The sequence below is a fragment of the Salmo salar genome, chromosome ssa05 (assembly GCF_905237065.1).
Source record: "Salmo salar chromosome ssa05, Ssal_v3.1, whole genome shotgun sequence".
NCBI lineage: Eukaryota > Metazoa > Chordata > Actinopteri > Salmoniformes > Salmonidae > Salmo > Salmo salar.
Genome location: NC_059446.1, coordinates 59187494 through 59215292, shown reverse-complemented (window position 1 = coordinate 59215292; position 27799 = coordinate 59187494). Strand labels below are relative to the sequence as shown.

Here is a 27799-nt window from a genome sequence, read left to right as displayed (position 1 = left end):
TTTTACTATTCTCTCAGGTAAACAATGTGGGTGATGTAGTGTTGAAACTGCACTCAAGGCATTCCAGATGCACTCACTCTAATGCAATGTCTCGGCTCCCACTGTCATGCGGGTGTGTTGGAACACTACACAGTCTGGATGTATATATAGATAGCTATTTTTAAGGCTGAACCACAAATAGTAGTAGTAGTGGGGCTTAATTAAAATGGTCCATGCCTCTGTTGCCATTCCTGGGTTGCGGTCTGCTCGTTCATTCATTCATGAATTTATATGCACACATGTACTCTGTTCTCTCTCATTTGCCCTCTCTCTTTTTGTTGTTACAAATTGCTATACATTGCAAAAAAAATAAAAAATAAATCCCTGTTTAGTTAAAGGGGCAATCTGCAGTTGCTACACCCACTTTTGAACGAATTAAATTCATGATATTTACTGAATGATATATATATATATATATATATATATATGGATTGTTAAAATAATATAACTTTAGAAATGCCTCATGAGCTTAGTTCAACTGTCACACCCCATCAGAACCCAAAATATAAGCTTGTTTTTACTCCAATGTTTGTAAACATTATAAATGTAATAAAACACTGTATAGCCTCAACATGGTTAAAACGATAATTTTGATTTATTACAGATGGTCGGTCCATAGCTCTTTCTATGAATTTGAGAGTGGTTACATTTATCCAATCCCATCCCTCAACTTTTTACCAAAACAGAGATGGGGTGGCGGCTTTGTTATTTTTTCAACTGCGGATTGGACCTTGACTTTTCTGTCTTCAATTAAATATTTTTAAATACAGTCCTTTTCCTTAAGGTGAATGCACCAATTTGTAAGTCGCTCTGGGTAAGAGCATCTGCTAAATGACGTAAATGTAGATGTGGATGTATATTAAAGGGACACAGAGTGTTATCTATCATGGAACTGTGCCAAATTACCAGAGTTTAGATGACAAAACCTAGTGGTAATGATAACATTACTTGTTCAGTGACTGAATCCAAGAGCCTACTGCGAAACGCAACAGAAGCTCTGAGCACTAGCGTCCCGCCCACTCGTGGCGAGCAGCCTCACTGGGCCATAGGGCCGGGCTCTGCCTTCGATTGGGAATCGCATGCAGCATGTCAGGTCGAGCAGGCAGCGAGTTGCTGCAGGCAACCAACAGATCAGTTATGTGTCGGTGATGCCTCTAATAAAGCTGACACAGCACAGTCTCCCCGTGGCCCCCCTGAGGGGCTCCCACTCCGCAGCGCGCCAGGCTCACTTGCCCCCATGGAAACACTAACCCCAAGAGAAGGGTTCCCCCATCCTTCAGTTCCCCCCACTGCTGCGGCTGCTCTTTCGAAGCGTGCTTCTAATTTGTCCGAAAGGAACCCTGACTTAAATGCATCGCTTTGGTTTCTCTGTTGAGTACTGTGGAGGTTAAAAGGCTAAGACAATTGTTGATTCTAAAGGACGTTCGGCAGGAATGATACATGAATGATACCTCTCCTGAATATCATACTGATCCGATGCTCTCTATTTTCCAGGAGTAACACACCTGCAGTAAAGAGGGGAAGAGGATCCTAATTCAGAGGACCAGTGGATGACCTGCCTGCTATACAGACCATGATCTGAAGGCCCCGCCACGTGGCCCCATTCTTTCTTCTTCGTTATTTCCTGCAGGGATAAGAGCTCCTAGACTAGCCGCCTCAGACAGGTGGAGCGGCGGGAGATAGAGTGTGTACAAGAAAGAGTGCGACAGCCAAGCGCCTAGTCGTCAACAGTGCCCACCAACCACCTCCACAGGACAGCCGTGCCCTCTGATCCCGCCACGCCCCCTACCCCTCCCACCGCCAGACCGGAACCATGGGAAGGAAAAAGATCCAAATACAGAGGATTACAGACGAACGGAACAGACAGGTGTGTCTGTGCATAATGTTTATTTGGATGTTAGAACTCTATCATGGTATTTTTCCAAGACGATGAAAGGCTAAATGATCCTTCTAAAATGAGTCAACTGGTTAATGGGCTTTGGTTCATTGAGCTTATTGAGTAATGGATGTGATGCGTCTGCCATCCCCAAAATGTCCCTGGCTGAGTAAAACCTGAGTGTTTTAGACACTCGGTGGCCCGAGGTCCTACAATCATCTTAAGTTTCTCCTTGTTAATCTTTAAAGGTGCCCATTTTCATAGAGCAGCACACACAGAGACTCAAAATGCTTCAGGCATTCAAGCATTATGTTGATTCGTCAAAAGTTGACAGAAATATTGGTGAACCATCATCCTGCTAGATGTTGATTATAAGATACTGTCAATAGCACGAATGGATTGGTCCCGTCCCCAAGGCTATAGATAGACTCTGACCGAAATTCAACAGCATGTTGTGAAAAGAGAGCGTGAGAACCACAAATACTTTACATAGTAATGGATTATTAACTGAACGCCGAATGCTACGGAGACCATGAACACTTCTGAAACATTGCAGGTGCAGAAAGTAGAGCAGCTGGGGAGGTTGTGGTTGTCACTGTGGCTTCCTCCTCTCCTCGCCACACAACCACGCTCGTTAGGACACGGCCATGTCTCATGGCGGATGTCTTGTTCTGTCGTTCGTTGCCATTGGTTACTTGCAATTCTATTCTTAATGTCAATTATGTTCAGCTTGTTTATCCTGGCATTCATGTCGAAGGAAGGATCAAGACTAATTATTGTCGAAGACTCGGTGTACCTCACGCCTCCGACAAATCAGAGAATTTCTCTTCGTGATAAACCGTCTTATAATTGGTTATGAGAGTCATTGCAATAGTATTGTTTATCAGCTCTGTGAGCCTGGCTTGCCATTGTCCTCGCTGAACTTTCTTCCCCTTGTTTGTTGTGTGTGTGTGTGTGTGTGTGTGTGTGTGTGTGTGTGTGTGTGTGTGTGTGTGATGGGGTTTGAGGGAGGGGGTGGTAGGCGGTTGCCCATGGATACGACCCCGATATAATTTTATTTGTGGCAGCGGGAAGTAATGAGTGAGCAAGAACGACGCAGAGAGGAAAAGGAGGGAGAGAAAAGAAAATGAGGGCGAGGAAATGAGAGAGACGGAGACAGTGAGAGAGGGAGACGGAGACCGTGGGGAGGACAAGGAGAGAGCACAAGCTGGCTCCTGCCCCACAGAGAGGCATCAGTGTAACATGGGGGCGCTCAAGCAATTATAGAGGGAGAGGGGAGATGGAGAGAGCGAGCAATTGAAGGTCTCACGTGGCAGCTGTAGAATCTGCCTGTGTGGTTCCTTTCCGTGCGTCTGCTTCCTCGTGCTCCTCTCTGATCCTGTCTACAGCAAAACAAACAAACTCAAATCCCCCATTGCATAAATGCCTCAAAACCAAGGGAGTGGTATTAAACAGAACCACAACACACTGCAGGGCCTCATCCCTGTTGTCACCTTTAATTAGCTGTCTGTAATGTGTTGTTTGTTCACACATAGTCTGTTCTCTAAGAGACTGTTATTTATTTACTGTTATTCAAATATTCCCTCCCACTTTTATTACGTTTACAGTATCGCTAATGTTATTGCTCTTCCTCTTTCCTTCTATGCCAAATATTCCCCTTCCCTTCCCAATATCACCTGCCAATCCCCCCCCCTTCTCTACAACGTCCCTTCTCTACCACCCTCTAATATACCCACACCATCCCTCCCCTGACAGGTGACGTTCACCAAGAGGAAGTTTGGCCTGATGAAGAAGGCGTATGAGCTGAGCGTGCTGTGCGACTGTGAGATCGCCCTCATCATCTTCAACCACTCCAACAAGCTGTTCCAGTACGCCAGCACCGACATGGACAAGGTCCTGCTCAAATACACCGAGTACAACGAGCCCCACGAGAGCCGTACCAACGTCGACATCATGGAGGTAATGAAGGAGGGAGCGAGGAGGAGGGAGAGAGGAAGGGGGGGTGTTACTGTGTAATTCCCTGCAGCAGAGGGTGAACTGAGTGGTTGTGTGTTCTGAAGTAGTGGGGGAGATGTGTTACTGTGTAGTTCCCTGCAGGAGAGGGTGAACAGGGTGGTTGTGTGTTCTGAAGTAGTGGGGGAGATGTGTTACTGTGTAGTTCCCTGCAGGAGAGGGTGAACAGGGTGGTTGTGTGTTCTGAAGTAGTGGGGGAGATGTGTTACTGTGTAGTTCCCTGCAGCAGAGGGTGAACTGAGTGTGGTTGTGTGTTCTGAAGTAGTGGGGGAGATGTGTTACTGTGTAGTTCCCTGCAAGAGAGGGTGAACTGAGTGTGGTTGTGTGTTCTGAAGTAGTGGGGGAGGGGAGAGGTGTTACAATACGACGTTTCAGTACAGTGCCATGGAGGAGAGACGGTAATGAAACGGCTCGCTGTGTTTTAATTTTGTTTTTACAACCGTGGTTGTAATTTGGTCGCAGTATGGTCATTAATATGCTCGTTTTGAAGGTCGTTTAGATTTGATAACACTTTATTTTAGGGTTTGCCAATAAACTGATGATTATTTTATTTTGTTGGTAAATTAAGTAGGCAACATTTCTAGCGTGTTCATGATTTATGTTTGATAACAGGCCCATGTGACCTGGTGTTATGTTTTCTTGATATCAAGAGCTGTTTTATTTTTGACTACCACCACTCTGGTCTGGATGAGCGCTTTCAATCCTGAGCCATCAGCTCCATCAGGTCTTTATTTATGTAGCAGGAGAAAGGGGTGTTTTCTTCTTTCTCTTTTCTTCTTTTAGTTTCTTGTGCTTTTCTCTGTTGAACCCTTGGTTGAATCCAGAGTTGTTTGGATGTTGTGTGTGTCATAGCCAGAGTAGATGCATATAAACACAAGCTATAAGCCTTCATCATTAATTCCTCTTAAAGCAAATGTCTAGTGAGAGGGCAGCTACAGTAACGTCCATGACATTACCTTCAGAGAGAGAAGTAGACGGATCAAGAGAGATGGAGAGACGGTGAGGGCAGTTAGCCTTGCATGGCCGCCCCTATGCATGTACACCAGTGTGCTGTGGCCAGATTACAGGCTCGTGTGGGGCCTGTTCCAGTATCCATCCTTCCATCCAGGCCTGGCCGGCTGCCTGGTGCCTGGGATCATGGAGGGAGGGCAGAGGTAGGGACAGCTGGACCTGCTGTCACCACCCCCTGGCCTTGGCCGGGGCTCCAAGGCCACTCCAACAAAAAGCCTCCGGTCCCCCTGGAACCACACTGTCACAAAATGGAGGGTTGCACGAAGGAGGTGGAGCGTAGAGATTAGTTTCTAGATAGGGAATGTGAATGAGGTTACATTGAGAGCTCATTCGCTCAAGTGATATCTTTTTTTCACCAACATGTGCGGTATAATTTATCTGCCTTGACCCTTTCATACACAAAGGTTTCCTCATGGATTCATAACAAATGGGCAGATACATTTTAACTGGCTATTTAAATATTAACTTACCACTTATAATTCATATGAAGTGAAGTTTTTTCGCTCTATGAAGACCATGTCACTGGATCATGAAATACTTGGTACAGCCGCTGCAGCTGTCCATTACCACGTGGAATAACTGAGATGGCATTCTGAGTGTTAGTCTCTCTCGGTCTCGGTCTCTTTCTCTCTCTCTCTCTGTCTGTCTCTGTGGATGGAAAAGGTGAGGGCTTTCAGTGGGAGAGCTACATGGAGCTCCAGTTGCAGATGGCTCTTAAGTGTGTGTGCTAGTGTGCTGTGGCAGGGCTTTGGGCCGCTCTGGGCCACATTAGCTTAAGCTCCACTGGCTGTGTGTGTGTGTGTGTGTGTGTGTGCCTCCTAATGTGTGTATGTCTGCCTGTATTTGTGTTGTAAGCCTTCATGTTTGTGTGCATGCGCCCACTCTGCAATGGTCCGTGAGAATGCCTCACAATATTCAGGCCAGATGAGAGTCTCAGTGCAGGAGTGTGTCACTGCCTGAATCCATATGAGGGTTCCCCCATGCATCTCCATCTCCTTCAGCAAGCCTCAGGCCCAGAGGCAAACCACTGTTCTACTGCCATTCCTCAGACCGAGAGGCTCCTTCTAGCTTGTTTAGTTTGATCTGTACTGTGTAGTGAGGGAGAGGGGCAGAGTTTAGATGAATCGTTTGGCACGGGTGAGCAGGAAAAGAGGAGGAGAAAGAGGAGAGGGGTTGAGCGAGGGGTTGAGCAGATAGGCACAAAATGTGTCCATTTGCCGCTCTGCCTCCCCAGGTCCCTCCAAGCAAGTGCTTTGGTGTATGAATTATGGAGTTTGATGCAGTCATGCGCACACACACTTAGTCATACGTTATGCTTACTATGTACCCTACGCGCGCACACACACATACACACAGAGTACATTAATATACATACACATAAATATACAGACCCAATGCTCAAAAGCACTTATACTAATAACACTGAAATGTGTATACATACAGTACCAGTCAAAGGTTTGGACACATCTACTCATTCAAGGGTTTTTCTTTATTTTTACTATTTTCTACATTGTAGAATAATAGTGAAGGCATCAAAACTATGAAAAACACATATGGAATCATGTAGTAACCAAAAAAGTGTTAAACAAACCAAATTTATATTTAGATTCTTCAAAGTATCCACCCTTTGCCTTGATGACGGCTTTGCACACTCTTGTCATTCTCTCAACCAGCTTCACGAGGTAGTCACCTGGAATGCATTTCAATTAACAGGTGTGCCTTGTTTAAAGGTCATTTGTGGAATTTCTTTCCTTTTTAATGCGTTTGAGCCAATCAGTTGTTGTGACAAGGTAGGGGTGGTATACAGAAGATAGCCCTATTTGGTAAAAGACCAAGCATATATTATGGCAAGAACAGCTCAAATAAGCAAAGAGAAATGACAGTCCATCATTACTTTAAAACATGAGGTTCAGTCAATCTAGAACATTTAAAAAACGTTGAACTTTTCTTCAAGTGCAGTTGCAAAAACTATGAAGAAACGGTGAAGAAACTGGCTCTCATGAGGACCGCCAGAGGAAGGAAGACCAACAGTTACCTCTGCTGCAGAGGACAAGTTCATTAGCATTACCAGACTCAGAAATCGGTTATTAACTACACCTCAGATTGCAGCCCAAATAAATGCTTCACAGAGTTCAAGTAACAGACACATCTCAACATCCGCTGTTCAGAGGAGACTGCGTGAATCAGGCCTTCATGGTCAAATTGCTGCAAAGAAACCACTACTAAAGGACACCAATAAGAAGAAGAGACTTGCTTGGGCCAAGAAACACGAGCAATGGACATTAGACCGGTGGAAATCTGTCCTTTGGTTTGATGAGTCCAAATTGGAGATTTTTGGTTCCAATCGCTGTGAGACGCAGAGTAGGTGAACAGATGATCTCCGCATGTGTGGTTCCCACCGTGAAACATGGACGAGGGGGTGTGATGGTGTGAGGGTGCTTTGCTGGTGACACTGTTGGTGATTTATTCAGAATTCAAGGCACTCTTAAACAGCATGGCTACCACAGTATTCTGCAGCGATACGCCATCCCATCTGGTTTGCGCTTAGTGGGACTATCATTTGTTTTTCAACAGGACAATGACCCAAAACACACCTCCAGGCTGTGTAAGGGCTATTTGACCAAGAAGGAGAGTGATTGAGTGCTGCATCAGATGACCTGGCCTCCACAATCACCCGACCTCAACCCAATTGAGATGGTTTGGGGACCTCAGAGTGAAGGAAAAGCAGCCAACAAGTGCTCAGCATATGTGGGAACTCCTTCAAGACTGTTGGAAAAGCATTCCAGGTGAAGCTGGTTGAGAGAATGCCAAGTGTGTGCAAAGCTGTCATCAAGGCAAAGGGTGGCTGCTTTGAAGAATCTCAAATATATTTAGATTTGTTCAACGTTTTTGGGGTTACTACATGATTCCATATGTGTTATTTCATATTTTTGATGTCTTCACTATTATTCTACAATGTAGAAAATAGTAAAAATAAAGACAAAAACAAACGAGTAGGTGTGTCCAAACTTTTGATTGGTACTGTACGTACACACACACACACTCACACTCACACTCAATATTCTTCACACAGTTGGGCATTCCTTCACTCTAGTACACAGCTGGGAGGTGATGCATATGTACACACACGGCTTCTCTCTGTGCTGCACGTGTTGTGTGTGTGTGTGTGTGTGTGTGTGGGCAGCCTGCCTCTCCTGCCAGAACGTGTTAATCCGCTTGACTGCAGATCCCAATCAGGGCCGAGGGAAGGAAAAGCGAGGGAGAATGAGCTCTGAAGGATGAGGGAGATGAATAGCCATGGAGAGGAAGAAGAGGGAATGCCTTTTTTCTTAAACAGCTCAAAGAGGAAGATCTTACCACAGCATGGCTTAAAGACTTTGTCACTTCCCCGATTCAAGGTCACGGTGAGAGGAGCTCCTCACGACACGCGCCACAAAACAGCACTTGACAAGATTCCCCCTAAGTAATTGATTCCAATTAGAACATATAATTGCCCATCACTTTCCAATATGGAGGCTCACCACCAAAAGGGGTTCTGGGTAGGGGCCAGGGCCCTTCGGAACTGTCCTATCACAACGCTGATGGTTCCTTAGGAGGCGGGCCTCCCTCTGTTGCCCTGGCGATGCTCCCTACCTCGGGACTAATCCCATTTTGCCATGTCAACCAAATTCCTGGGATGTCCCCTAAGACCTGTCGTATCCTAATCAGGGCAGGACAGGGTCAATGGGGGCTTCTCCTTATCACGTGGCCTCCAAAGGTCACATGATGCACCATGATCGCCATGGAGACGGTAATTGGTTTAATGATGATGCACCAGGGTGTGATGGTAAATGGGATCAAATCAGATTCAGTTTTTGGTTTTTGTTAAACAGGCACTTAGTCTGCATCATGTTTGTTGTTGTTACTGTCAGGAACATTAATGTAGCAGGGTTGATTATTTAAGAGCAAATGAAAACCACATTTATTTATTCATCACGGCAAGCTAAATAAATAGTGTGATTTGATGCCTGAGTTAAAATGAATCTCAATATGTTAAAGAGCTTATGCAGCATTATGCCCATTTTACACTGTTAAATGCAACAGGATGCGATTGCTAGGCCTGTGATACAGATCATATGGTCCTCCTCATAGGCATAAGTACACTGTCATCCTATGAGCTGTTATCTGACATCCGGCAGATTCCAGGCCATCCATATCCAATGAGGGCATGGTGCGCTACCTCTGTACTCTGTGAGGAAGCAAGCCATCTCCTCCTGAGATGGTGTGATAGAGGGGTCCATTAACCACATGTATAAGTAATAACACCCACTGCTGGCCATTGTGGTAGTGGTGGGATACATTCTTCAGGGATGTGCTACTGTCGAATGAATGGGGAGGATAAAGCCTGACAGAGCCGCTATGGCCACTCAGTTTCCCCGATGCACGTTAGTGATGTGTTCTTTGGCAGCCCAGTAGTGTAGTAAGCAGAGGCTTTAGTTGTGCTCCATCAGGATGTCCTGGGGGGCACCATGTACCTGAATGCGGGCAACTGCAAATGGGACGTGACATTACATTCTGCCATTGTGGACAAGGGCCCCGGCCCGCACTGCTCAACACATACTTCCATTCTAAAGAGCGAGAGGAGGTAGAATTGGAGAAAAGGAGAGATGGATGGCATTTTGAGAGCAAAAAAAGTAGGATGGGAAGCTGTGGGAATAGGTCAACAGAGGGAGAGCAGGTAAAAAGAAGACGGGTGAGGAGAGAGATGGATAGACAGGAGATGGAGGAAAAGTGAAGGCCGGATAAGAGGAATAAGGAGAGCAGCAAAGGAGAACATGTGGGAGAATAGGAGGCTGACGTGAGAGGACTGTATGGATCGATTATGAGATCCTGAGAGGGAGAAAGATGGAGAAAGAGAAATGAATATAAATGGATAGAGTGGAAGAGAAGAGGGTGAAAGGTGAAGGAAAGCAAGAGATACAGCTGGAGAGGGAGACGAGGACCAAGCGACCGCGAGAGAATGAAAGAGAGAGCGAGGGAGAGCAGGAGATAGGACGAGAGTGCCAGAGGGGGAGGGGCAGGGAAGCTCACAGCCCAGCCAGTCACTGTGTGCTGCTCTACAGGGGAATCTTACCCTGGCAACACAATAGAGGGCAGCACTTGAAAGATTGTGCCAGTGGGGGAGAGGTGCGGAGGGACCGGTGAACAGATGGAGCTGACTGAGACAAGCTGATCAGCTGACCGGTGTGTGTGTGTGTGTGTGTGTGTGTGTGTGTGTGTGTGTGTGTGTGTGTGTGTGTGTGTGTGTGTGTGTGTGTGTGTGTGTGTGTGCGCCATTATATAGGACTGCCAGGTCCTATTGTCAGGGCAGTTTTGTATTTAGCGATTTTTGTTCTTGTTGACAGTCGGCTGCATATGTCCATGACTACCACGTCCCCCGCACAGACTTTTGTCACATGTTGTCATTGTCAGTTTTTAGCTTTTTAGGTCAGCACAGACACACAAGGATCATGTTTTCCATGAACAGTGCAGAATAAACAGTATGGTGGCTGAACAGTGTCAGGAAGTTCTAGTGTCTAATTTGATCACTGCACTGATTTGAATTGATATGCCTGAACAGAGAAATCGGGTACCGATGGAAGAATCATCTCCATGTGGGTGGAATGTGGAATGGATTTCATAATGTGTGTAATAATATGGATATAATATGTACTATATATTTTGGATATCATACTTTACATTATGGATAATAGTATTGGCATCACATTTAAAGTGAATTTGATCTGTATTGGGGGGTTTAGCTCAGTAAACCTGGATTTAACTTCACAGTTTGGTAGCTAATGACTGCGTTAGTCTTTTTACGTCTTTTATTCTCTCTGCCTCTCAGCTTGGCATTGAATTTCATGGTATTGAGTCATCCTCACTACACAGAGAACAGTGATCGTCCCTAGTGGGTGTCCTAGAGAACATCCACTTATCTACTAATCAAATCTCCATCAGGCAGCACTCACTGTATGGCAGATAATACAGTCATCTCTCTGCCACACAATACTGTAGATACCCATTTATTTATGTTGCTTTACTTAAAATCACATTCCCCTTTTCCATATACAATAGAACTTAATAGTACATCTGTCGTGTAGAAGAATTTGCCACACTCTAGGTTAGAATCCATTTTGCTAGTGTCGGGGATCTGGTTTGCTGTTTGGTCCAGATCCCACTGGCAAAGCTACTTACAGTAAAGCTTGTTTCCAGAATAATGTCAAAACAAGACCCTTTCCACTGTGCATTAGAGCTGAAATGGCCTGACTGCTCTAGCTCTGTGGCTGGTGGTGTGCTTCCACCACCACGGTGTGCTTCCGTTTCACCCCCTACCCTTTACCTTTGCTCAATGGCTTTTGTTGGCGTGACGCTTCACACCAATTTAGAGGTGCTCGAATATCCGAGCCGGCAGATGAAAAAACATGTTGATGTGCCCTTAGACAAGGCACTTAACCTTAATTTGCTCCAGGAGCGCCGTACTACTACGGCTGACCCTACATCTATCCGGTGTATGTGACAATAAAATATATACAGTACCAGCCAAAAGTTTGGACACACCTACTCATTCCAGGGTTTTTCTCTATTTTTACTATTTTCTACATTGTAGAATAATAGTGAAGACATCAAAACTATGAAATAACATACCAAGAAAGTGTTAAACAAATCAAAATATATTTTAGATTTTAGATTCTTCAAAGTAGCCACCTTTTGCCTTGATGACAGCTTTGCACACTCTTGGCATTCTCTCAACCAGCTTCATGAGGTAGTCACCTGGAATGCTTTTCCCACAGTCTTGAAGGAGTTCCCAAACATGCTGAGTATTTGTTTTCCTTCACTCTGAGGTCCCCAAACCATCTCAATTGGGTTGAGGTTGGGTGATTGTGGAGGCCAGGTCATCTGATGCAGCTCGCCATCACTCTCCTTCTTGGTCAAGTAGCCCTTATACAGCCTGGAGGTGTGTTTTGGGTCATTGTCCTGTTGAAAAACAAGTGATAGACCCGCTAAGCGCAAACCAGATGGGATGGTGTAACACTGCAGAATGCTGTGGTAGCCATGCTGGTTAAGTGTGCCTTGAATTCTAAATAAATCACTGACAGTGTCACCAGCAAAGCACCCCCACACCACCACCTCCCTGCTTCACGGTGGGAACCACACATGCGGAGATCATCCGTTCACCTACTCTGCGTCTCACAAAGACACCAAAAATCTCAAATTTGGACTCATCAGACCAAAGGACAGACATCCACTGGTCTAATGTCCATTGCTTGTGTTTCTTGGCCCAAGCAAGTCTCTTCTTATTATTGGTGTCATTTAGTAGTGGTTTCTTTGCAGACATTTTTCCATGAACGGCCAACTCTGAACAGTTGATGCTGATGTGTCTGTTACTTGAACTCTGTGAAGCATTTATTTGGGCTGCAATCTGAGGTGCAGTTAATTGCCGATTTCTGAGGCTGGTAACTCTAATGAACTTGTCCTCTGCAGCAGAGGTAACTCTTGGTCTTCCTTTCCTCTGGCGGTCCTCATGAGAGCTAGTTTCATCATAGCGCTTGATGTTTTTTGTGACAAATAGGGCTATCTTCCCATAAAACACACACAAAACACCAGTCTCAACGTCAACAGTGAAGAGGCGACTCCGGGATGCTGGCCTTCTAGGCAGAGTTCCTCTGTCCAGTGTCTGTGTTCTTTTTCTCATCTTAATCATTTCTTTTTATTGGCCAGTCTGAGATCTAGCTTTTTCTTTGCAACTCTGCCTAGAAGACCAGCATCCCGGAGTCGCCTCTTCACTGTTGACATTGAGACTGGTGTTTTTAATGAAGCTGCCAGTTGAGGACTTGTGAGGCGTCTGTTTCTCAAAATAAACCGTCTAATGTACTTGTCCTCTTGCTCAGTTGTGCACCGGGGCCTCCCACTCCTCTTTCTATTCTGGTTAGAGCCAGTTTGGGCTGTTCTGTGAAAGGAGTATTACACAGCATTGTACAAGATCTTCAGTTTCTTGGCAATTTCTTGCTTGGAATAGCCTTCATTTCTCAGAACAAGAATTGACTGATGAGTTTCAGAAGAAAATTCTTTGTTTCTGGCCATTTTCAGCTTGTAATCGAACCCACAAATGCTGATGCTCCAGATACTCAACAAGTCTAAAGAAGGCCAGTTTATTGCTTCTTTAATCAGAACAACAGTTTTCAGCTGTGCTAACATAATTGTAAAAGGGTTTTCTAATGATCAATTAGCCTTTTTTTAAATTATAAACTTGGATTAGCTAACACAATGTGGCATTGGAACACAGGAGTGGTGGTTTCTGATAATGGGCCTCTACGCCTATGTAGCTATTCTATAAAAATGTGACGTTTCCAGCTACAATAGTTATTTACAACATTAAAATGTCTACACTATTTCTGATCAATCTGATATTTTAATAGACAATACATTTACTTTCTAAGGACTTGTCTAAGTGGCCCCAAACGTGTGTGTGTGTGTGTGTGTGTGTGTGTGTGTGTGTGTGTGTGTGTGTGTGTGTGTGTGTGTGTGTGTGTGTGTGTGTGTGTGTGTGTGTGTGTGTGTGCGCGCAGTTGAAGTCGAAAGTTTACATACATCTTAGCCAAATACATTTAAACTCAGTTTTTCACAATTCCTGGCATTTAATCCTAGTAAGAATTCCCTGTCTTTGGTCAGTTAGGATCACCACTTTTTATTTTAAGAATGTGAAATGTCAGAATAATAGTAGAGAGAATGATTTATTTCAGCTTTTATTTATTTCATCACATTCCCACTGGGTCAGAAGTTTACATACACTCAATTAGTTTTTGGTAGCATTGCCTTTAAATTGTTTAACTTGGGTCAAATGTTTCAGGTAGCCTTCCACAAGCTTCCCACAATAAGTTGGGTGAATTTTGGCTCATTCCTCCTGACAGAGCTGGTGTAACGGAGTCAGGTTTGTAGGCCTCCTTGCTTGCACACGCTTTTTCAATTCTGCCCACATATTTTCTATAGGATTGAGGTCAGGGCTCTGTGATGGCCACTTCAATACCTTGACTTTGTTCTCCTTAAGCCATTTTGCCACAACTTTGGAAGTATACTTGGGGTCATTGTTCATTTGGAAGACCCATTTGCGACCAAACTTTAACTTCCTGACTGATGTCTTGAGATGTTGCTTCAATATATCCACATAATTTGCCTTCCTCATGATGCCATTTATTTTGTGAACTGCAGCAAAGCACCCCCACAACATGCTGCCATCCCGTGCTTCACGGTTGGGATGGTGTTCTTCGGCTTGCAAGCCTCCCCCTTTTTCCTCCAAACATAACGATGGTCATTATGGCCAAACAGTTCTGTTTTTGTTTCATCAGACCAGAGGACATTTCTCCAAAAAGTACGATCTTTGTCCCCATGTGCAGTTGCAAATCGTAGTCCGGCTTTTTTATGGCGGATTTGGAGCAGTGGCTTCTTCCTTGCAGAGCGGCCTTTCAGGTTATGTCGATATAGGACTCATTTTACTGTGGATATAGACACTTTTGTACCTGTTTCCTCCAGCATCTTCACAAGGTCCTTTGCTGCTGTTCTGGGATTGATTTGCACTTTTCGCACCAAAGTACGTTCATCTCTAGGAGACAGAACGCGTTTCCTTCCTGAGCGGTATGACAGCTGCGTGGTCCCATGGTGTTTATACTTGCGTCCTATTGTTTGTACAGATGAACGTGATACCTTCAGGCATTTGGAAATTGCTCCCAAGGATGAACTAGACTTGTGGAGGTCTACAATTTTTTGAGGTCTTGGCTAATTTCTTTTGATTTCCCATGTTGTCAAGCAAAGAGGCACTGAGTTTGAAGGTAGGCCTTGAAATACATCCACAGGTACACCTCCAATTGACTCAAATGTTGTCAATTAGCCTATCAGAAGCTTCTAAAGCCATGACACAATTTTCTGGAATTTTCCAAGCTGTTTAAGGGCAGTCAGCTTAGTGTATGTAAACTTCTGACCCACTGAAATTGTGATACAGTGAATTATAAGTGGAAACATCTGTCTGTAAACAATTGTTGGAAAAATTACTTGTGTCATGCACAAAGTAGATGTCCTAACCGATTTGCCAAAACTATAGTTTGTTAACAAGAAATTTGTGGAGTGGTTGAAAAACTAGTTTTAATGACTCCAACCTAAGTGTATGTATACTTGCGACATAAGAAAAGTGTTGTTTTAAATTGTTAGTCATTGTCCAGTAATTATTCCTTATTTCAGACATCTTTGTTGATTTATGTAGAGTAGACCTTTGAAGGTGGTTAGCTTCGAAACGATGGTCATAGATGTTGACCTTCCTGGAATGGATCGATGTTATATATTATCTGAGGCTCAGAATTATGTTACTGGTCTTGTTCGAATGCCATTGCTGTTCTTTTCTTTGTCATTATTAGAATTTAAATGGTGGTACAGTCTGCATAATGGGTGTTGTTGACATAAATGTGTGTGAAAATGAAATGTTTTCCTCCTTCCTCTGCTTCTTCTTCCTCTAACCGCTTCAGACGTTGCGAAAGAAAGGCTTTAATGGTTGCAACAGTCCCGAGCCGGACGGCGACGACTCCATCGACCAAAGCCCGTTAAACGACGACAAGTACCGCAAGAACGAGGACCTGGATATCCTGTTCAAGCGCTATGGCGTGAGTACCATCGTCCTCTCGTCACGTTCTCTAACCTCCCTTTCTCTCCCTCTCTCTCTCTCTGTTGTGGGAACAAACGGACCAAGGCTCTGAACAAGAAAGAGCACCGGGACTCAGAGAGCCCAGACCCTGAGGAGCCCTTCTCCCTCACCCCCCACACTGAGGAGAAATACAAAAAAATTGACGAGGAGTTTGATAAAATGATGCAGAGCTATAGGCTGTCAGTGAGTACCGTGAGCTGTACTGCAACTGCTGTGTTACCCGGACTGGATTTTACCCAGATCCGGTTGCAGACAGCAACCCAAATACTCACAGAGCACCCCCCCCCCACTCCCCTCCATTTCCCACCCTCCCCTCTGATCGTGTGTGCCCGGGCAAGGGCAAGGAGGTTTGGGCGCGGAGCTCAACAGTCTGATTGGAGAGTGGTCGCAGCCAACCATTTAGGAAATAATCGTAAAGGCTTCATAAACATGACATAACCGGTCTCAGGGGTCATTCATAAGCTATTGACAGATTTCATAAAGACTACATAAAAGTGACATATGATGATGCCATAGCAAACGGAGCATAACGCATTCAAAGCAATACATCTCAGTATGCGTTGTCACCCCTTTGAAGAGTGAGAAGAATCGTACAAATGAATGCTTTTCAAGGGCGTTAGTTTTACAGATAAAGTGGGACCATCTAGGTTCGGATAGGCCGTTCCTCATTTTCCAGGGTGTCAGTCAGACACTCTCCAGGGCTGCCTTATAATTGGCTCGCTGCCACGGTTTATCGCCTCTTTTATTCCTCTCTCCGGTGCCAATTTTTTTAGGATTCATTATTTTCCACTAGGGCTCAATAATGTCATTAACGTCAGTTTAATGAGAAGCACTCAATTTACAACCAGGCTTCCTGTCTGATCTGGCCTCCCTATTGGTCACGAGGGATGGGACTTTGTCTATCGAGTTCCCGTCGGGCCAATGTGAAGGACTTTAATGCTCACAGGATGAGCTGAACTGGAGATATACACACCTATCCCTGACTTAAGCCCTGGTTTCTTAGAATGTATTATACAACATGTACTACAATGTATTGCATAATCTGTATTATGTAGGATATTGTCACTAAAACAAAAAAACTAATGTTGCTGGAAAGGTTTTGTTATCCAAAACTGATATTATCACACCCAACCACTCACTTACATTAAAGCAGCGGTTCAGCAAAAAAGTTGAATGTCTCTCGATCGAATCAATTCAGTGAATACCGCTCATTTAACCAAAGCCGTATCTCCAACACTTTGATGTTTGTGGTGAGCTGAAATGGCTCCTAAAAGCATTTCTGAGTAGAAAGAAGAAGAGAATTCAATCTGCCACCCCCTGGAGAGTGTAGCTCCCGCCCTAGTCGATTGGAAGCAAGCAAGCCCCCATCCCCCACCTTGCCCGGCACACCTTTCACAGGGCGCACTGTAGCAAACGGAAGCATACAGCACCAATCTCCCTCAACAGCATCATAATCCACCAACATGACAGCTAGGGGGCTGGGATATACACGCTTAATCCCACTCGTACTGCAATCCCCAGAGTCGAGTAGAAGGCGCTAGGGAGCATAGGGAGGCTAGCTATGCCGTCTACAGGCATGTACAGGATTATAAGGCAAGACTGGATCTTGCCAATTGGTGACTCAGCTGATTTAGCTTTTCAGATTTAAGTGATGTTACTTGATATTGTTTGCAGTGTTGTGTTTCCTGTTGTTTGTTTGAAATAGGCTGTCACTGTCAAATTTGTACTAAAAAGAGAGACAAATTTTGTTTATTTCTCCGTCTGTTGAAGTTATTTTAGAAATCTTTAAAGCACTCGTTTTCCCTCCTGTATTCCAACAATACTAAGATTAAAGCAGGGCATTATTTTTGTAAAACGATTCAATCTAATTGCATTTTACAGAGTATTCACTCGTGAGATCATCATTGTAGTCAAATGTCAAGGACCTTTAAAGGTCAACGGAACGTTGTTTGAAAGTTGTTTTTGTGGTTTTAATCCATCACTGTTAACAAATAGGATGAGACATTTCCTAAAGTTGAAAGGGAACTTTCAAAGGCTTCTAGGACAAGAGGGAGGGAAGGAAAGTAGGGCATGAGTTTAATTCATTCTGATACCCTCGCATCTAGGAAATCACCAATGTAGCGTTTCGCTGAGAGAAATAGGTTCATTTTTTGTTATGCTGTTGGAGAAGGCCTTGAGCTGCCTTCAACGAACCCACTTAGCCCGAGGAAAAGCTGAAAGACTATTATTTATCTAATATGATTCATTTTAGGGCCTTTGTAATGCCATGTACTTGACACAATGAATGAGCCACTCTACTCTAGTATTAAGATTATGCCCACTGGCAGTTAGTTATCTGACCTAACGTAGCAATACCACTGAATAACTTGTTATCCAAGAGACATCTGACCAAATGGCACAGCACAGTTTAGTGTACATCAGTGTAGTATTCAACAGTATTTTAATGGGTGTACGATAAGTGTATGTAGGAAGTGCTGTCCCAGTGCTGTATGCTCCACGTTTCCACACCTCTGCCCCCTCACACTAACCTCACCGCCATCCTTCCATCCCTCCACCCATCCATCTCTCCCTCCTCTCTGCCTGGCCAGTGTGCAGTGCTGTAACCTTCGGCCTTATATTGTAGACTACCTCCCCAGATTCCAGACCTAGCCACCAGCATGCCCAGTAGGCTTACCCATTTGGTCTTTCTGTCTTTCTCTTTATTTCTCTTTCGCTCTTCATTTTCTCTCCCCTACGCTCTCTCGCGCTTTCTTTCTCTGCCTCTCTCTCTTTCTGGTGCTCTGGGATTTGAGACATCTCTATTATTGTGGAGTCCAAGGCAGATTGGTTTTGTCACTATAGTCCCCTGAACATTGTTGCCATATGCAGCATATTGAGTGAAGTTGTGTACGTGACATGACGCCCTCACGGGTCTTATGGGTCAGAGGAGCTACAGCACTAGTGACAGCCCGGATGCCTTTCTGTCTTTACGTTACCTAGCACTGTTGTTGTTCGTCACTAGAACAGGATAATGCAGACACAGACTAATACTCAGTCTACTAAAATGCTATAAAGAAAGGAAAAGTACACACTCCGTCTCCCCACATTGACAAATGGTTTGTCACAAGAATGACAGGACTCTTATCAGATTATGTCAGATACAATACAATACAAAACACACAATACCAAAACAACTTAGTCTTCCCTGCTCCCCTTTCTTCCCCTGTATAACATCACACACACATCCCAGATGTAAACTTGTGGAATACACTGTAGGCTAACAGGAAGGAAGGTTGATATGATGGACAGAGTAGAGCATCTTCTTTCTCTCTTTTAAACTGGGTCCCACTCAGCACATACAGTACCAGGCCACGCTTGGCCCATATTCTATATATAGAGGCCCTGCCTGCTTTCTGCCATGATGAGGTACAGGGTGAAATGGGTTACAGGCAGAAGAGTGGACAACCTTGGCCTGGGTCCTGTCTTTGACTCGGACCTGGTGTTGGGCTGGGTCACACGGTAGTATTATTTAGCTGACTCAGGACCTGTCAAAGCTATTTGCTAACTACACTTCTTATACTTTAAGAAAGCAATCCTTGATACTTTAGAGAACGTTTTAGTGGCTAGTTATATACATTTTTAAGGGTAAACGTTTACTTCCAGGTAAAAGTAAGCAAATTAGCAGTCAACTTCTCAGGTAGAGGCTACATATCAAGATTCTCAAAGTTCCAAGCTCTGTGCAAAAAACTTTTTTCCCCCAATGGTTTCTCTTCAATTTTCTCTGCAAATAAAGATACTATATGGGGTCATGAGATGTATAATGTGATGTACAATATGACATGTCACCAATAACCAATGCAATAACAATCCCATGTAGCTTTTATGATGTACAATAAATAACCTTGCATGTGATCTGAAAGCAAACACTTTTTCAGCTTATTTCCACAAGTCAGTTGCATGCTAACAAATCCTGTGCGATAGTATGTGTGTGTGTTCTTGTGCATGCACATGCTTCTGAGAGTGTGTGTTTAACATTATACATGTGCCCATCGTGCGTTTACATTTCTAAGCCCCTTTTCCTGTCTCTCCTCCAGTCAGCCGTCCCACAGCCCACTTTCTCCATGCCCGTCACGGTGCCAGTGTCCAATCAGAATGCTCTCCAGTTCAGTAACTCTGGCGGCCTGGTAACCACCTCCTTCGTCACCTCCACCCTCACAGACCCCCGCCTGCTGTCGCCACAGCAACCATCTCTCCAGAGGAACACTGGGTCTCCAGGGTTACCACAACGACCGGCCAGCGCAGGTAAGGAACAGAGTGGACAGTGGTTAATGGTTGACTTCATCACAAGTTCAAGTTTTATTTGTCACATGCACAAGTACAGTGACATACTTAACTTGCAAGCCCTACACAACAGTGCAGTAATATTGAACTAGTAATACAAAATAAAAAACAGGATAAATAAAAAATAAGAGGAAGCTATATACAGGTGCAGTGCCAGTACAACATGTGCAGAGATACTGGAGTATTTGAGATGTACTGTACATGTAGGCAGGGATTAGGAGAAAGTGTCTGGTAGCAGGATAAATAATAATAGTAAACAGTATGGCATAAGTTGTGTGTGTGTGCGCAAGAGTGTAAATGAAGGCGTGATAGGAGGTTTATACAAAACATTAAAACCTCTTAGGGATCCCTTAAGCTCGAATCCCGTTACCGGGATAGATTTGACAACATCCGGTGAAAATGCAGAGCACCAAATTCAAACTACAGAAATATAAATATTTAACATTCATATAAATACAAGTGTAATACATAAAAAAAAAGCTTAACTTCTTGTTAATCCAGCCGCTGTGTCAGATTTCAAAAAGGCTTTACGGTGAAAGCACACCATGCGATTATCTGAGGACTGCGCCCCGCTTACAAAAACATAACCATTTTTCAACCAGGCAGGTGCGACACGAAAGTCAGAAATAGCGATATAATAAATGCCTTACCTTTAAAGATCTTCATCTTTTTGCAATCCCAAATGTCTCAGTGAATGGTCGTTTTGTTGGATAAATTCCTTCTTTATATCCCCAAAATGTCCATTTATTTGGCGCGTTTGATTCAGAAATACACCGGTTCCAACTCGCCCAACATGACTACAAAGTATCTAATAAGTTACCGGTAAACTTGGTCCAAACATTTCAAACAACGTTTCTAATCCAACCTCAGGTAACCTAAAATGTAAATAATCGATCAAATTTAAGACCGGATAAACTGTTTCCAATACCGGAGAAAAATAACGAGGAGCGCGCTCTTGTTCACGCGCACCAAAAGACTTGAGTCCATCTGAGTGACACATGGAAAGAATAGGACTACTTCTTTATTTCTCAAAAGAAAAACATCGAACAATTTCTAAAGACTGTTGACATCTAGTGGAAGCCATACGAACTGCAATCTGGGCCCTAATAAATCAGGTGTCCCATAGAAAAGCATTGGAAAACACAATGACCTCAAAAACAAATTTCCCTGGATGGATTGTGCTCGGGGTTTCGCTGCCAAATCAGTTCTGTTATACTCACAGACATTATTTGAACAGTTTTAGAAACGTTAGTGTTTTCTATCCAATACTGCTGTTCACTGATTATTGATTGCCATTACCATTCGTATTTATCATTTTTTTTTATATATATATATAAATGGTAATGAAAATCAATAATCAGTGAACAGCAGTGTAGTGGTAGTAATAGATCTAATCAATAATAATTTTAACAGCAGCGTAGGTGTAGTTGTTAGCCATTGAACAGTCTTATGGCCAGGGGATATAAGTTTTGGTAATTTTTCAGGTCTTTCTCAAACAGCTCCTAGCATGTACGTCCTGGATGGCTGGGAGCTCACCCCCAATGATGCACTTGGCTGTCTGCACCACCCTCTGTAGGGCCTTCCTGACGAGGGTGGTGCAGTTGCCATACCAGACAGTGATACAACCAGTCAGGATGCTCTCGATGGTGCAGCAGTAAAAGTTCCTAAGGATCTGCCAACTCGTTTCAGCCTCCTGAGGGAGAAGCAACACTGCCGTTCCGTCTTCACAATTGTGCTGGTGTGAGAGGATCATGTTAAGTCCTCAGTGATGTGGCCCCCGATGAACTTGTGGATTGGGGTGTGCACCTGCTCCGGTTTCGAGTAGTCCACGATCAGCTCCTTGGTCTTGCTGACGTTGAGGGAGAGGTTGTTGTCTGGGCACCACACTGCCAGGTCTCTGACCTCCTCCATGTAGTCTGTCTCATCGCTGTTAGTGATCAGGCCTACCATCATTGTGTCATCAGCAAACTTGATGATGGAGTTAGTTGTGCGTGGCCACACAGTCATGGGTACAAGAGGGGGCTAAGCATACACCCCTGGGGGGTCCCCCTGTTAAGGATCAGCGTGGCTTTGGTATTGTTGTCTACTCTTACCACCTGGAGTTTACCTGTCAGGAAGTCCAGGATCTAGGGAGGTGTTCAGTCCCAGGTTCCTGAGCTTGGAGACGAGCTTGGGGGGCACTATGGTGTTGAACGCTGAGCTGTAGTCGATGAACAGCATCAATGTTTTGAATTCAGCATTATTCATGTTCATGTTTTCTTCGCAATTCTTACCATTCACATCAACTCGTATGTGCAACTTGTCCTTTTCAACATGGCCGCTGTCTTTTGTTCTTCCCTCCACAGGTGCTCTATTAGGAGGTGAACTGAGCAACTCCAACGGAGGATGCCCGAGCCCTGTTCGTAAGTGACGTCTACTTCTGCTAAAATACCTAGTTGTGTTTGATTCGTTTTTACATGGCAAATAAGATGATACCGTATACACAGTGAACTGCGTCTCTCTGTTGTACAGTGGGGGGAAAAAAGTATTTGATCCCCTGCTGATTTTGTACGTTTGCCCACTGACAAAGAAATGATCAGTCTATAATTTTAATGGTAGGTTTATTTGAACAGTGAGAGAGAGAATAACAACAAAAAAATCCAGAAAAACGCATGGCAAAAATATTATACAATTATTTGCATTTTAATGAGGGAAATAAGTATTTGACCCCTCTGCAAAACATGACTTAGTACTTGGTGGCAAAACCCTTGTTGGCAATCACAGAGGTCAGACGTTTCTTGTAGTTGGCCACCAGGTTTGCACACATCTCAGGAGGGATTTTGTCCCACTCCTCTTTGCAGATCTTCTCCAAGTCATTAAGGTTTCGAGGCTGATGTTTGGCAACTCGAACCTTGAGCTCCCTCAACAGATTTTGTATGGGATTAAGGTCTGGAGACTGGCTAGGCCACTCCAGGACCTTAATGTGCTTCTTCTTGAGCCACTCCTTTGTTGCCTTGGCCGTGTGTTTTGGGTCATTGTCATGCTGGAATACCCATCCACGACCCAAATTCAATGCCCTGGCTGAGGGAAGGAGGTTCTCACCCAAGATTTGACGGTACATGGCCCCGTCCATCGTCCCTTTGATGCGGTGAAGTTGTCCTGTCCCCTTAGCAGAAAAACACCCCCAAAGCGTAATGTTTCCACCTCCATGTTTGACGGTGGGGATGGTGTTCTTGGGGTCATAGGCAGCATTCCTCCTCCTCCAAACACGGCGAGTTGAGTTGATTTCAAAGAGCTCCATTTTGGTCTCATCTGACTACAACACTTTCACCAGTTGTCCTCTGAATCATTCAGATGTTCATTGGCAAACTTCTGACGGGCATGTATAAGTATTCTTGAGCAGGGTGACCTTGCGGGTGCTGCAGGATTTCAGTCCTTCATGGCGTAGTGTGTTACCAATTGTTTTCTTGGTGACTATGGTCCCAGCTGCCTTGAGATCATTGACAAGATCCTCCCGCGTAGTTCTGGGCTGATTCCCCACCGTTCTCATGATCATTGCAACTCCACGAGGTGAGATCTTGCATGGAGCCCCAGGCCGAGGGATATTGACAGTTCTTTTGTGTTTTTTCCATTTGCGAATAATCGCACCAAATGTTGTCACCTTCAGACCAAGCTGCTTGGCGATGGTTTTGTAGCCCATTCCAGCCTTGTGTAGGTCTACAATCTTGTCCCTGACATCATTGGAGAGCTCTTTGGTCTTGGCCATGGTGGAGAGTTTGGAATCTGATTGCTTCTGTGGACAGCTGTCTTTTATACAGGTAACAAGCTGCGGTTAGGAGCACTCCCTTTAAGAGTGTGCTCCTAATCTCAGCTCGTTACCTGTATAAAAGACACCTGGGAGCCAGAAATCTTTCTGATTGAGAGGGGGTCAAATACTTATTTGCCTCATTAAAATGCAAATCAATTTATAACATTTTTGACATGCGTTTTTCTGGATATTTTTGTTGTTATTCTGTCTCTCACTGTTCAAATAAACCTACCATTACAATTATAGACTGATCCTTTCTTTGTCAGTGGGCAAACGTACAAAATCAGCAGGGGATCAAATACTTTTTTCCCCCACTGTAGCTGTGACAATCGATTATTAGCTTGTTATTTTTTACCATTCATGGCTTTCCTTGACGTGATGGGAGTTGTGGGTTATAGTAAAGCATAAAAGGTGTATGGATTACACTTTGGGACAGACTCCACTGTTTGATGGAAGAGAAAAATATGTCAGGATAGCTGGTTGATGGCAACCGCCACAAACACTGACACTGGCACTCATGTACTCAAACACACACATACATACACACACACACACACCTGTTGGCCAGCGACAGCTGAGGGTCACAGGAAAGCCGCTTGTAAATAGCCCAGGGGGTTGATGGGAAAGAGAACGAGAGAGAATGAAAGACTGAGGAAAAAAGGGAGAAAGAGAGGTGTAGAGAGAGACCTGAATGACATGAACACTCTGGCCTAGCATCTTCACCGTCTCCTCACCCCCCCTTCTTCTGTCTCCCCTGACCCCGCTTTCTCCCTCCCTCTCTCTGTCCTTCTCTCCCTCTATCGCAGCTGTTGCCCCATGTCCCCCCCCCTTCCACACACACACACTCCAATCCCCCGTGGTTCAAACTGTACCTTGTCTTGGCAGAGCCGTCTCCTCAGAGGTGACTTTGACACCGGCCAGAGCCTCACTTCTAATTTAATTCCTCAAGGCATACAGTCATCGGTAGATGACAATATTATCAGATATTGTGCTACAACATCTTCCCCAAAAGTGAATGGCTGTATTATTGTATAGAGAAGAATATGTTTTTCTATTTGTGACTAAGGCACTAAGCAACAAATCTTTTGTGAGCATAGGTTCGGCTTTCACATTGATATCAATGAAAGACTCGTATGAAAATGAGTTACACAATCCTATCTCAAGTTTCAGAATCGGACCCAAGTCACAAAGTCATGGAACATGGACCACAGTAGTCACGATGCCTTTCTCTCTCTAAACCGGGGTTGTCTCAGTAACCCTCCAGTGCAGTAAACAGTGCGTTGGTCCCAAGACGCAGCTCAAGTGACTCACCCTGCTAGCCCGCTGTCTCTCTCTCTCTTCCCCCTCCTCCCTCCACATCCCGTCCTCCTCCCCCTCGCTCTGTCGTTCTCAGCTGTTGAACACAGACCCAGGCTCTGGGCTCAGGGAATGTCACCATTGACGTCACCCGGCATTCCTGAGATTCCCACGCCCGGCACTGGGTAATAGGAGTAGAGCCTGGGAGAGAGAGCACACACACACTCACAGGTATACACTAAAACGCATATGTTGATGCATACATACAACACATAAACACTTAGAACCATACATGAAGATGTACTTACACAAACACATGCATGGATCAACCTTCACACAGACACATAATGAGTGTGAATTCTTACACACTAGAGCCCTGTTGTTCAAAGAGCCCAGGGCCTGGGGCCAACATCCGACTAACACATGTTCTTTCTCCTCCTTCATCTCCCTCTGTTGCTGGGGTAGATGAGTGAGCGTCCAGTTTCTTAGAGGAAGGACTGAGCGAGTGTCTGTCTGCTAGGTCAGGTACAACGCAAAAAGCCCTGTTCGCCCTGTTCCACTTTTGCCTCGGCTGTGGCTCACGGCTCACACTCACGTGTGAGCCCCAGCCGAGGCAAAATACAGCCGAGGCAAAATATTCCCATCCCAAAACACCTCAGTACAAAGTAACCTTCACTGGCTGCCCAGAGTTCTCTATCCAGTTGTGAATGGCGCGAGCAAAATTATGGTAACTGTTATGTATTTGTATGTTTGATGGAAGTAGTGTGTTACTGATACTGCTGACACAAATGAGTCTGGCGCAAACATCATTCTGTCCTTGCCACCCGTGTGTGTGTGTGTGTGTGTGTGTGTGTGTGTGTGTGTGTGTGTGTGTGTGTGTGTGTGTGTGTGTGTGTGTGTGTGTGTGTGTGTGTCTGAACTGAAGTATGTGTGACTGAGATGAAACGGTGTCACATGCTGGTAGCATCTGGGACACGTCATGGAGCAACTTTTATCTGCTATCGCAGAACCCTGCCCAGCTCTAGGGAGTGTGTGTGCGTAGTTGTGCGTCTGACTGTGTGCCTGCCCACAGTATGTGTGCATGTCTCTTTGTATATATCGCTCTCTCTCTGTCTGTGTGTGTCTACTGTCTGTGTTTGCCTGGTTGTGTTCCTGACAGTGCTTGGAAAGTCCCCCGCTCCCCTATCCACACAGTGAGCCTGTCTTTCTTTGTCAACGGCTCCTTTTAACCAAGTAAGGGGAAATCAGGCTGACGGTCTGTCCCATGGCAAGAAGGAATGCTGTTGTCTGAGTAGCTTGATGCTGTCCCAGATTAACACTGCTCACCATTGAGCCATTCGATGGATAGACCTTCATAATGAGTGAAACCAAAACGAAGCGTACGCCGTTTGATTTGTAAACTAATTAAAATATTAGAGGCATTTATTCGTTTTTTTTAAATTGTGTCTTATGAGACAACAACACATTAGGAGGTTGGAATGTCTTGAGTAATAACAAAAGGTTGTTTCTCTTAGGGATGTGTCACATGACGTAACCTGAAGGGGACTGTCTGAATGTTGACATAGGGATGCCGTAGGGTTGACATAGGAGTGACATTGCTCCTGTAGTGAAAAGGTATTAGGTTTTGTCAGTAGTGTTAGTGTAATGCGTGAAAGGGTCAAACGAGTAATGTTTACGGATTCATACTAATATTCACAGCGTTACAGTTGTCCTACAGTAAGTGATAGGCATACACACACCACACAAACACTCCATCCATTCCTTAACACCATATTAATATCTCCTCTCCGTCTCCCTCTCAACCAGCGAACGGCTACATCAGTGCCAGGGCCTCCCCCGGCCTCCTCTCCATCTCCAACGGCAACAGCCTGGGGAAAGTAGTCCTGGCCAAGTCTTCACCTCCGCCCAGCCCTCAGATGGTGAACAGCCGCAAGCCTGATCTCCGGGTCATCACCTCCCAGAGCGGCAAGAGCCTGATGCAGCTGGTGAGCCACAGAGAGATCCACTACGGGAGCCCTACTGGCCAAAACTGAGTCTGTTGTTTTCTCACATTGATAAATGCTTCATTGGTGTCCTGCCAGTCACAAAACAATGGGGTGATGAATCTTTATGAATCTCTATTCCTTCTGAGATAAACATTTAATACCAAAACGAAGCGTATGCTGTTTGATTTGTAAGCGGTTGAAGTATGAGAGGTATTTATTTATTATTGTGTCTTGTGACTCAACTCAACACATTTTAGGAGGTTGGGATGTCTACAGTAACAACAAAGTTTTGTTTCTCAGAGTGGTGTCACTCGGAAGCTCAAATTTTTCTACAAAACAGATGCTGAGTCATTATTAGTTTATAAAGCAATTGAACAATTAATAGGACAGCAATTATAGTAAGATTAAATTCAAAGGTTGATTTTGGCACGCACTGAGTGCGGCTTTAGACTGTGCTAAAGAAGGATTGACATCAAAATGCATCCATGCATCTCGTCATAATTGCCGTTCTGAATTTGATATTTTCGTGAGTGTGTGGTGAAATACCCCCCCCAGACGCTGATCTGAGTTCAGTTTTGCATTTTCCCTTAATGAGCCCAATGGTTAAGGTTAGGATTGGGGGCTGATCCTGGATCAGCAGGTTAGTACAGAGCTGTAACCCGTGTTCTCTGTCCTACTGCCCCCTGCAGACCGATGAGGAGCTGGAGTTGGTGAGTGAGGTGAATAGAAACTCCTCCTAGACTTGACTGTGGTTGCTGTGTCAA

The 27799-nt window shown here is 44.6% G+C and overlaps 1 protein-coding gene across 12 annotated transcripts in view; it reads left to right on the top strand.

Moving 5' to 3' along the window:
* Positions 1–27799, top strand: part of LOC106605316 (myocyte-specific enhancer factor 2D homolog) — a 72647-nt gene that overhangs the window by 32217 nt on the left and 12631 nt on the right. For 4 of the 12 annotated variants that reach the window (XM_045718443.1, XM_045718441.1, XM_014200799.2 and 1 more), the window contains exons 2-8: positions 1534–1906; positions 3671–3874; positions 15693–15830; positions 19721–19928; positions 22313–22369; positions 26857–27035; positions 27725–27754. In XM_045718443.1, the coding sequence (XP_045574399.1) occupies positions 1853–1906; positions 3671–3874; positions 15693–15830; positions 19721–19928; positions 22313–22369; positions 26857–27035; positions 27725–27754 (870 nt within the window). In that variant the 5' untranslated portion in view covers positions 1534–1852. Of the gene's footprint in view, positions 1–1533; positions 1907–3670; positions 3875–15471; positions 15607–15692; positions 15831–19720; positions 19929–22312; positions 22370–26856; positions 27036–27724; positions 27755–27799 lie in introns of all 12 variants that reach the window. The other 8 variants (XM_045718444.1, XM_045718437.1, XM_045718440.1 and 5 more) reach the window with 6 other exon arrangements.